The sequence below is a fragment of the Pterocles gutturalis genome, unplaced genomic scaffold (genome assembly GCF_000699245.1).
Source record: "Pterocles gutturalis isolate BGI_N339 unplaced genomic scaffold, ASM69924v1 scaffold10454, whole genome shotgun sequence".
Lineage (NCBI taxonomy): Eukaryota > Metazoa > Chordata > Aves > Pterocliformes > Pteroclidae > Pterocles > Pterocles gutturalis.
Window position 1 is genome coordinate 27,764 of NW_010130800.1, and position 12,020 is coordinate 39,783.

Below are 12,020 nucleotides of genomic sequence, written 5' to 3' on the forward strand. Positions count from 1 at the left end.
TGAACAATAAAGCTGAAAATGCACATGCTTTGTTCTGGTCGAGCTAGTTTTTATTTTTGATGGTTTATCCTTTGTGAAATGCTTCAAGAAAAAGGGCACTGCAGTGTTTCTGATAGCTTTTTTTTTTTTTTAAATTTGTGCATATCGTGACAAAATAGACAGTTTTGGAGAAACTATAGTACAAACTAACAAGTTCAGGAAAATACATTCTTTCAGCATGAACCCATTTGATAAATTTTTAGCTGTGCTAGTTACTTTATTTTATGCTGAACTTGCTGTTTCTCAGAGTTCAGATGAATACAGAACGTAAGTCTGAAGTGAAAGGAAAGGAACTATTTTTGAAACCTGGTGTTCTCTGTCCTTTGGAGTCGGAGAGGAGATGACAGTTGCAAAGACTGAGATGTTGGATGTGCTTATGTCAGATGTTCTGTAGAAGTCTGACTTGCTTGATACTCAGCACACTTACCAGCATGACTTCATTCTGTTTTTCAGACATTTGTCATCAGTTCTGGGAAACAAGTTTGACCATGGGGCAGAAGCCATCATGCCAACAATTTTTAATCTAATTCCGAATAGTGCCAAAGTCATGGCCACGTCTGGTGTTGTAGCAGTTAGATTAATCATTCGAGTAAGTATACATCAAAAGAGAAAAACATTATAATTTCCAAATACCATGGTATTTCTGAGAAAATATGAATGTCACTGCAATGAAACTTAGATTTGAGTGCCTAATCTACTTTTCTGATAGTGATGGGCTTGGCTGTCTCAGATGTCATGCAGCCCTGTGTAGATGATGGTAATTAAGCCTTGCCAAATAGTAGGAAAAACATTTGCCGAGTAATATATTTCCATCTCTCTAAGAGCTGAGCAAACTTTTTTCTTTGGTTTTTAAACCTGCCTTGCAGAACAGACTCATCCTCTTAATTATACTCCTCAAAGATAGTGTGCATTTCCTAAAACCATTAGGTCGCAGAGGTGACTTCTGCGTAGTGATTCACTGGGGAAGCTGTAGATAGCCTGATATCTCTCAAGTTGTCACCACTGACAGGTCCTCTTGCAGTGACTTCAGCTCCTTGACTCACGGGAGTTTGTTGTTATAGAAGAAAATAAAATATCTGTTAAACATATTTTAACAGATAAAATATTTGAAATAATAAAAATACCTGTCTATCTCTGTTAGCATTCCTTTATATAGCAGTTCTATTTTAAAGAATTGAACAAAAATAAATATCTACCTACTGGGCTGCGGTGGCTGAATGAGATGGCCTTTCCATTCCATGGAACTGTGGTGTAAAGATTTCTTCCTGGTTTTGTTGTTTGTTTTCTTCTAGCATACGCACATCCCTCGATTAATACCCATCATAACCAGTAACTGTACCTCCAAGTCTGTTGCAGTTAGAAGGTGAGCATTTAGCCTGAATTTATTATTTTTACCAGTAAATATGTTAACATGTGCTTTCTGATAACATTCATATATTTGTTTTTATTCATGAGAAGAGTTGATACACACACTTACTAAAGAGTGCATCTCATTCTCCACCATGAGTTGGGATCACATTCAAGGTCAGCTATCTTCTATAAGCCGCAGCACTGCAGAGAAGAAAAGGCACTATTCCGCAGAGAAATGGTTTTTTTAAACTAGTCTTTGTGCTTACATGTCATTATAATAATGTCATATTATTTTGGCTTCTTTACAGACACATTGCTGTTCCCCACTACTAGCTATTATAGTGACACTTTTTTTTTTGAGCTAGTCAGCAGGAGTAGTGTTCTGTGATAGTGTCACCTGGAAGCTGGACTGGATGGGCTGATGGCCTTCTCTGCACCTAAAATCTAAGGCTCCTTCAGTCCACTGCCTCACTGGGAGGCTCTTGCCTGGTCCATATAGATTAGCTAGTTCTCTTCTAGTTAAACAGAAGGAAGTGCTTTGTGGCTGCTGAATTTGGTGACAAAGCTTGAACAAATAACAGCATACTTGTGCCTTGGTTTCTTGAAATGAGGAAGGGAGCTTAGAGTTGAGAAGGTCTGTCTCCACATGAAGCCAAGTGTGAAGTTTCAGTGTGAAGCCTGAGCTACTAACAGGTAGAAAGTAGCATTAGCATGGATCTTCTGGGTCTGTATCCTGCTTAGCTAAAAAGGGGGCTTTCCAGATTGTTTTATGTCAAGCCTCCAGTTACTACTTCAGACTGTTACTGAATTCCAGTGTCCCAAGAAGCTTCATAACAAAAGATGGCTGCTTAGAGGCAAGTATGGCAAAGTCAGTGTGTCTCTGTTAACACAGAACTAAGCATTTCTTCTCTTTCTTCTCTCAGGCGCTGTTTTGAATTTTTAGACTTGCTGTTGCAAGAGTGGCAAACACACTCCCTAGAAAGGTAAGCTCTGAAAACGAGTAGGTTAATTCTCTCCTACTTATGTCTGTGGAGGTTAATTCTGGTGAAAGTATAATCTAAGAGGTGAGATTATGTCGGGTAGCTCTAGTAGAGGTATTCTTGCCACAAAAAAAGCACCTATGTATGTTCACGCACAGTATTCATTCCTGTAGTTCTGACAGTCAGAGTTCAGTGAGTCTGTCTCCTGTGCCAGCCCTGGAAAACCTGGCTGAGTGAATTATCTTTTGCACCCTAAAGTGAGATGATGGGGTTAAGGCAACTTACATGTCTATCAGGAGCTTCTGAGGCTTCTATAGTACTTCAAACTAACGAACAGTGAAAGTAATTGTGGGAGAAGAGTGTGGAACACAATTTTCTTAGCTCTAGACTACCCAGACAGTTTCAATAGCTAACTAAAGACTGATCTATGAAGAATGCTGTTTGCTTTTTCCTAGTCAGCAATACAGATGAAATAAAACTGACTTGTAAGAGTAAATAAATAAAGCCTCTGAAGGATCTTACATGGAAATGGGAGGATGTGACAAACTCTGTTCTTGGAGACCAAGGCAAAATCAAATTAATCATTTGTTTATAAGTGTTGTGGATCTGTCTGGACTGCTGATAATGTTCCTTCTTATTTCAGACACATATCAGTGTTAGCTGAAACAATAAAGAAGGGAATTCATGATGCAGACTCTGAAGCCAGGATAGAGGCAAGAAAGTAAGTGGAAGCTGTTACTGCTGTCTTTTCTTCCTCCTCTTCTTTGCCCCTGTTGTTTTGTGGGTCAGTGGTATTACATGTTGGAGACCGAGGTCCAGACAAGCCATGTTCTCTTGGCAGTTAATGCTGACTTTCCCTTGGCTTCAGTGGGAGTGTGTACTTCCGCAGGAGATGCCATGTGCATTGATTGCATAGGGATGAGTTACGTATGTAACACGTCTTCTAATTGTGCATGTTCCCCTTTGTTCTTGTAATATTTTATTGTCTTTTAATCTGTCTGAGCAGGTAAAATGCTTACCTGAGTTGTTCAGGAGTCTAGAGTCGAGAACTAGTAACCTCGTTTTTGATGTTTGAGTTGCTTGCAGTTAACTGAGATTTCTTCTGTTTAGTATAAAAATGGTGTTATTTCAAATATATCTTTTCTTTTTGGCCTGTGTGCAAGATTGTGGGTTATTTGCTACTCTTGAAACAGAAGTCCTTGTGCTAGTACACTGCTACATGGTCTCCTAAATTAAGGAAACATGACATTGAAATAATATATTTGTGTGTATCTGTAGAAAACTTTAATATTTGCAGATTTCTTCTGTTAAAGGTCTCTCAATTTCCATTAATGTGTTTGTACTTATGGTAGTATACTGATGTACCAGGTTCATGCTCTTCTGAAAAAACACTGTAGAACCATTTTTCCTCAGAAAGAGGATGTTGTAAAACATAAAATCAATGAACAATAGATGTTATTAATCTCAATGCTGTAAGTCAGGGTGTTTCACAGTAGGACTGTTTAAATTCTTCTGAAAGGGAATGTGTCCATCACTGGAAAATACAGTAGGCACTGAGGCTTCACAGCAGGTGACTAGTTAAGCTGAATAGACAGCAAAGAGAAGGGCATGAGGCTTCAGAGAGCATGCTTAATTCTCTCTTCCCATGTTTCTTAATTAACAGCGTGGCTGACTGTAAGGCAGAAATTTGTTTCCTTCTACTGATGTGAGAATGCATGTGACTTCTCTTAGACTCTGACTTCTGGCTGTCACACACAATTCTTGATTCATTTGAACTAATGATCTTACTCTTAAACTGCCCGTTAGTTGCCCCCTGAAAAGTGCCAAGTGTCTTCATCTCCTTTGTGATGAAAGTGAATGGTGTTTAGCCATCAGCCAGGAGATTTGGACCAGAGAGGGATTCTTCTCTCATCTTAAAATGCTCTTTTATTTTCAGTGTGGCACTGACTGGAAAACTATAGGAGCATCTCTCCTTTTCCTTGTTATTTCTTTCCAAAAAGGCAGTCAATAGCCTCAACTCAGTACAGAAGATTTGTGTCTGCAGCATTGTAGAAGAGCTGTTTGTTAAACTTAGGAAGAAAACAACACCAGCTGGTGCTTTCCTGAATTGGGCCCATGCATATGTGTTCTGCCTTTGGCATTTTTTTAAGTAGCGTTTGAGAACCCAGTCCCAAACTAGTATCAGTCTGTAGGTCTACCATCTCCCACAGCCGGAGGGATGAGAGCTTCTTCTGTAATAAAGCTTTTTTGACTGCTTGTGTTTTTGCAGTGCACTAAGTGGTGCATTCCTCTCTTCTGATTTTAATTTCTTTTGTCTTCTGTGCAGCTGTTTGAGCAATACATCTGGTTGAAGAAAGTGATAAGTCTTGAGTGTTTCATAAGGGCAGTAGATGGCTGAAATGACTGGGCTAATGAGCCCACTAACGCCAGTAGTGAAAAGGGCTCTACCTGTGCTCCACTACCTCCTAAACCATGACAAGGAAATATTCACAGTGTTGTACTTTGCTTCCAGGTGCTACTGGGGTTTCCACAGTCACTTCAGCAGAGAGGCAGAGCATCTGTACCACACCTTGGAATCTTCCTACCAGAAGGCCCTGCAGTCGCATTTGAAGAACTCTGACAGCATCGTGTCCTTGCCACAGTCGGATCGTTCCTCCTCCAGCTCCCAGGAGAGTCTCAAGTAAGTTCTTCAGTGTCACTACCTCTTGATTTAAACGACTGCAGATAGCTCCGTTGACTTGGAGGGAGCCATCACATCGCTTTGTCTCATCTGGTCAACACTTGGCCTCAACACTTGGTTACTTCAAAAAAAATTTTTTTTTTTTTTAAGCTAACATTGTGTTAAAATAAAAAGCTAGCAAAACCCATTTCAGGCTTTAAAAAAAAGTCATTATCTTGACTCCATAAATAATTTTCTAGGAAGCTTTTTGTGCTCAGCAGATGCTGTTAGTCATTCCTTCCAGGTGAGCTTAAAACAGTGCTTGGATTAAAATTCTGTGTTGAGCATTAACCCTAGAGGTATAAGTCTGCCTCTCTCCATATAAGAGAAAGAAAAGACTAAACTGAATTTGAGTTGTAACTGCAAAATCAATATGTAACTCTTCTGTTGAATGTATATATTTTAGCTTCTATTAGAGAGAGAGTCAATTTAGGCTCTGAATGTCTGCAATTTAATTGTTAGACCTGTATGAAAAATATCCATAACTTGTTGGGGTAACTTTTTAAATATGTAAAAAGTGTTTTAAAGAAAATCTTTTCTTCCTCAAACAACATGCATACTAATTTTTTTCTTTGTGCTTTTGTAAATAATTTCATGGTGATGCTGTATTTATTCTTAAACAATAACCTTTGCTAGTCTATCCTAAATAACTTACTAGTAACTCAATTGTGTACTGAGGGAATAGAGTGGCACTGATACGGGTGACTGTGAAATACTAGTTTTGTTTTAATAAATATTTATGTTAACTTCTAGCCGTCCATTGTCTGCCAAAAGAAGTCCTACTGGAAGTACTACATCTAGAGGTGAGTGAGAATGGGAGCTGAAAAATGCACTCAGGTGTTGCTGAGGAAGTGTGATGAATTAGAATGAGAATTTCAGACACTATAGTATGCAAAGAACAACTTTGATCACTGTTTACCACTCCTTAAAATGACAACTTATTATGTAAAATTTTTAATTGGTTTTGGGTTGTACACTACATTCTGAGCATCAACTGCTGATATAATGCTGCTTTTGAAAGTTAGTGAATCTGCTATTGCTTGCACCTGAAGGGAAAGCTAAAAAGCCTTGAAAATTGTAGCCAAGGTATATTTAGCTGTGCAATGGCTGTAATAGACTACTGCTGATGCTAAGACGTAAAGCTATGTAGTCTAACAGTGCCTTCAGCTTTACAGTTTTCTGTCATTTATTCTCTGCGGTTTCAGCACTTCCTGGAGGCATCGTCTGCACGCAAGTCCTACAGTGTTAAATTCCATCTCATTGCTAATCTGTTTTTACAGTTGGATGGAATATTTAGGTGCAGCTTTCCTGTCCTAACTAAATGCATACAATAATCTTAATAATAAATTTTAATACAGAATATAATAGTCAAAACTTCCTTGGTAGAAGAGCTGCCTTGTACACCTGACCAAGATGGGGTTCTGGCTGGTTCGTGTATACAGTACACCCCACTGAGACCTTTGATTCAAGGAGATACTGTTGTGTAACCTACTTGGTTGTGCACACAAATGCATGTTTGCCTGCAACTGAATAGACAAGCTTCATGCTTAAGACGGTAAGCATTGACAAGCGATGGGAACAGCAGTCCTCGTGAGAAGATGAGGTGTTGGGAAGGAAGTTAGTAGAACCTGGACTGAAGGACCTGCAGGTCTGTTTTGGCCAGCAACTCACAAGCTGGTGATGGGTACTTGAACTTTCCCATCTGAGTTCTGTTAGAAATGTCTTTATTACAGGCCTGACAGCCTTTTTGATCTCAGCATTTAGGTTAGTGTCTGATAAAGTTCTTAGAGGTGGCAGCAGGTCAGCATTGAAATATCTTTGCAGGCTGTGTGGGGAAGCCCACGTTGCCCTGATAAAGTGTTCTTAGTTGAGGTATTTCAGTGCCAGCAGTGAGCGTTAAAAATAGTACATTAAACTGCTTGTCAGGCTCTTTGAAGCACAGAGCTCAAAAAATTAATCTTCTTTATTCTGGATCTCCCACTCCCATCTGCAGCATCTACAGTAAGTACAAAATCTGTGTCAACACCAGGATCTCTGCAGCGATCCCGCAGTGACGTCGATGTGAATGCAGCAGCTAGTGCCAAGTCAAAAGTGACGTCTGCTGGAGCATCTGCCCCCTTCAGTTCTGCTGCAGCCTTGCCCCCAGGCTCATACGCATCACTAGGTAAATCTACATGTTCTGCTCTTGCAGTTAGATTTCTTTACTACCAGAAAGTGCCTCGCAATTTTATTTGAATATTAAACTCTAACTAGAAAAACAAATCTCTGAGATAGTTAATGGCTTTCCAGGATCAGTGTGTGATCTCTAGCCCTTTGGGATTAAGGGAAAAATTTGCAACAGAACTGACTTGAAGCAACTCCTTAGTTTTTGAATTGTATAATAGTCTGCGTCTCACTCTTCTTTCTGGGGAAGAGCAGATCTGATTCTGGGATGTTGTTGAGGAAAATACTACTCAATTCCTTTTGACATGTCCCCCTGTCTCTTTTTCTTCTCTTCCTTCCCTCCTTTCCTGAAACTGGTTTATCATTAATTGTTTTATGCTTTGAATAGTACATCTTAGTTTAGTTTGGTCACTTTCTGTTTTACAAGAGAAAGATGTAGAAACAAAGAGGAGGTCAGTCTTCCTGTTTCGCCACACAGGATAGAAGTATCTGTTCCTTATGCTGACTCTTTTTGGATTATAGCCACATATCATGTTATTCCCTCAAAGCATCGTATATCACTTTCAGGTGCCCCATGATTTCTTACAACAAAGTTTGCATTTGATCTTTCTCTCCTGGAGATGCCATTGAAGGAGGCATGGAGGAGGAAATGCACAGCAGTGATTGACTCCATATTTGCAGAGCTTCAACTTGGTTATGAGCAGAGCTGATCATCTGAGCTATTTCTCGTTCTGCTGGTTTCATGCTTATCTAATTCCAGGCTTTTCATTGATCAACCTTTACAAGAGGGAGCAAAATCAGAAGTTAGTGATCTTGATTTAAGCTGTGTAGATTATCTTCACTGAGTCAGATGAAAAGCTGCTTCTCCTTAGTGAAGGGAATTTGGTCTTTAGTCTGATAAAATATGCTTGGTGAATTATATAGGGTTGGTTTCTGTAGATCCCTTTTGTGGACAGATTTCTTTCATATCTGAAATATCTTACCTTGGCTTAAGCATGCTGGTTGTTTTTGATTCAGAAGTTAAATTCTTACTCTCATTTAAATTGTTCATGCTTGGTTCAAGATTTAGATACGTTACAGCGAAGATGTAATACAGAATATGAAGCTGATCTCATCATAGCGTGCTTTTGAGCTTACGGATGCTGCCATTTTTCAGTGGTGCCACACGTTGGCTTCAGTGGCAAAACTGCTTTTGAACAATCCTACGTCATGAGGAAGAACAGAAGAGGGGGGAAAGTATCTGTTGAAGCTGGCTTTGTCCTTGAAGCTGCGAGACTGAATACAGTGTTAGTCTTGCTCGTAACACAGACTGTGGGAGAAAAGCAGCAAATGCACTAAATGATGCAAACATGGCTGCTCCTGAGGGAGCCTGCTTCCTTTTGAGCTGGTAGGGACATTTATCACCTGTGCATACCTGTGAGAGAAATGGTGAGGCAAACAGAGGAAACGGAGTTTGGCAAAGGTTGGTTATTGCAGGGGGGAAAACCTGCAAGCGTGTTCTTCAGATACATCAAGCTTTGATTTGCTGCTCAAACTTTTTTCATTTCTTTAATTGTGTTAATTTTTTTTGCATATTTCTGTAGCTAATATATAGTGCCCACTTCTCTTGATGTTACTAATTTTCCCTATTAACCCTGTCCTTATTTTTTTTTTAATTTGCCTAAAGATGGTACTACCACTAAAACTGAGGGTAAGCAGTCTGTGTAACTGAGGTGTGTCCACGGTTGTACCACCCTAACTGGTCTCTGTTCTCAAAGTGTTATCTGGTTCTCATCCATGTTCACTGGTGGCCTGCATGAAGTGTTGCATGGTTGTCCTGCTCATTTTGATGCCATGGGATATTCTTCACTTTCTCTTCAAGCTCCTCCCCACTTGTAGGCACTTATTTGCTTTTATGACTTCTGATCACAAAGCTGTATGTGGGTCTCTGTATCTAAAGCACTGCTTTTGGTTGAAGGTGACCTGTGCACAGATTTAAAAAAAAAAAACCGCCCTCACTCCCCTGCCCCAAAAGACAAAAAAACCCACCAAACCAAAACAAACAAAAAAACAACACAGGGCTTGTGTTTTCTTGCTCCACGATATGTAAAGGTTTGCTGTGTTTTTCCATCCAAAGCTCAGGTCGCAACTGCCAAATGCTTTCGGGAAGAGACCGGGCAGCGAGAGAATTGAATGAGATGATCACATGGCAGAAAAATGAGGACAGTAAACAATGATCTCTAGGGAAGGAATATTTAGTCAACCTCTTTAAACCTGAGCTCTGTCTCTTTGTTGTTAACTGTCTGAGCGGGATGGCTTACATCTAAGACAGTTGGAGGACAGGCTTTTTTTCAAGAACACGGAGCCTGCTAGTTTGGGAGGGCTCCCAGTCTGGTTCTCTGGCTTGTTGTCAGAGCTTGTTCTTTATTTTTCTCAAGCAAAAAAGATCACTGGGAAATCACTTTTTCTGAGGCAGACAGGAGTTGAAAACAAGAATGCCTTCTACACATAATGAAGACACCACACCCCCCCAACAAGCCCATTTTTTCCTCCTGCAAGTCTCTTTTCAAGGGATCTATTACTGTCTTGTGGGACTGTGCTCGTATCCTTGATGGCTGCTTGTATTTGGATGTGGTGTTCTCAGAAGTGCCACTGTGCCGTTGTGACGTGTATGTTTTTTCCTTACTATTTTGATGCATTGATCTGTTATTTAGAGGGAAAGGTGTCCACATTTTTGGAACTGGCATTTAATCTTAGTGTTGAGAGATGAACTGGCTCTGCATCATGAGCAAGTGTTTGTGCTTTGTGATCTGTCAGCGATAAGGAGTATGCAGTTGACCTAAACACTTGTATTTCTAAAGCAGTGGTAAATTAGATGAAAGTTCCAGATTGTTGTAATCCTGAGGTTTTTTTATTTATTGCCTACCCTTCTTTTTCTCTTCTTCCTTTCCTCCTAGTTCTCAAACACTTCTATTTTTGGTCTTAACTTTAAAATGTTGAAAGTTTAACTTATGAAATACCCTGTGCAGATCTTGGTTCCCTCCTAGACTGTAACAATATTTGTGAAGGTTTGTTGCAACAGCTGTCCTCTGGAATACCTTTTTTTTTTTTAGTTTATTAAATGCTTTATCTTCATCATGCAAAAGGGTGGGGTTTTTTATTTGATTAGGGCTTCGGTTGTTTTTTTTTTGTTTTGTTTTGTTTTTTTCTTCCAATTCAGCTACATTAGGAGCAGATTGGATTTGGTAAAATCTGTAATAGAAACCAGCAAATTGCCTGAGGGGAAAGATTGTGAGATGAGCTTTCAGAAACTGAGTTTGCCATCTCCCTCATGTTAAATACCAGATCTTGTATCTTCCTTTTGCTGTAGGATTCTCATTTTTTGGGGGAGTGAGCATCAGGGAGGATTGTGACAATGTAGCATATTACAGCCAGAGCCTTTGAAGGATGAGTTTAATCACTGTTTGAAACTCTTCATATCCGTTTTCCTTTGTTGAGACAGTTAAGGGAAAACCAGCCTTTGTTCATGATTTGGTGTGTCCTACAGATGAGAGCTGAGAAGGGTCTTCTGCGAGCTCTCTGGTCTTGCAGAGTTTGCCAGCAACTAACTACAGGGAAAACAAAACTTTATATTCTTAACATAAATGTATAAATTAAGGGGGCAGGGGAAGAGAAACATCTCCTTGCTCTGGAAATACCTGCGTGTGCATGAGGCACTCTTTGAACATAAAGCAGAAACTGCTCCTGTTTTTTCACAGGTCCCCAATAAGTAATTTAAGAGCGAATCCCTGTGGTTTTTTTTGTGTGGTCCAGCTTGATGTTAAATCTGCAGTCTGGTTCCCATCGTGGCTTTCTGTAGCTACAGTGTAAAAGCTCTGCACCTTCCCTTCAGCTGGGAGCCAGCATTGTGTGAACTTGGCAGTTCCCATCTGCTTTGCCCTCAGTTCTCCTCAGTGTTTTGTTTTTAAGCCAGACATCTCAAAACACGAGCAAGACAGAGTGGGTTATGCCAGTGGCAAGAATACAAGTTAAGAGCCAAGCGTCAGTCCTTTGGTTTTAAGTGGTGTTGTCCCAGTTGACAAATGTTGTTGAAATGCACTTCCTCATGGAAAGGTAGCGTGAGTCTCCGTGCCACTTAAATCTGTGAAGGTCTTCTGCTGTCTCTGTGCTGTGAGACTATCTTAATGCAGTACACAGTATTGTCTCGATTACCCAGACCCTTCATGTGTGGCTGTCTCAAACTTCGTTAAAAGCTTTCTCCCTGCAAAGGTCTTAAGATCTAAACCTTTTTAGTCTTGATCAGGACTGCACAGCTAGTGCTATGTAAGTAGCAGTTGTGCCTTACGTCCATGTCTGTTACACCTGATTAAAAGGAAGCCTCAGAAAAGTTTCTGCTTCTTTTATAATAAAACAGCTTTTCACGGAATATTTTAAAAAGGTGCGTGATCCTGACTTTCAGTACAGAATAATGGTTCAGAGCATTTCTGTTATCTGGCTGCCTTTTTTCAAAGTGAGCATAAAGACAAGCCCTTCAGACAAACTTTCACAAAATGGGGAAGCATAAATGCTGATCAGTCCTGAAATTGTCAAGTTTAAAACAAAATCAGCAGTTTCCAAAATTAGTGGGACAATTTTTAATAGTTTTTATTATTAATCAGAAATAAATAAAATCTGGTTCATTATAATTTTGAGAGAACTTGGGTTCAAAAAGTGGTCTGCTCAGTTGGACATCTTGAGCTTTACCAAAGGCTTTAGGAATAACACAAATTTTAAGAAATCACCATTCCTGC

The 12,020-nt window shown here is 39.8% G+C and overlaps 1 protein-coding gene across 1 annotated transcript in view; it reads left to right on the top strand.

The window, feature by feature from the left end:
* Window positions 1-12,020, top strand: part of CLASP1 (cytoplasmic linker associated protein 1) — a 93,542-nt gene that overhangs the window by 3,838 nt on the left and 77,684 nt on the right. Inside the window, exons 5-11 of the mRNA XM_010080354.1 lie at window positions 493-628; window positions 1,332-1,402; window positions 2,313-2,372; window positions 3,013-3,090; window positions 4,882-5,049; window positions 5,842-5,891; window positions 7,082-7,252. Of these exons, the coding sequence (XP_010078656.1) occupies window positions 493-628; window positions 1,332-1,402; window positions 2,313-2,372; window positions 3,013-3,090; window positions 4,882-5,049; window positions 5,842-5,891; window positions 7,082-7,252 (734 nt within the window). The remainder of the gene's footprint in view (window positions 1-492; window positions 629-1,331; window positions 1,403-2,312; window positions 2,373-3,012; window positions 3,091-4,881; window positions 5,050-5,841; window positions 5,892-7,081; window positions 7,253-12,020) is intronic.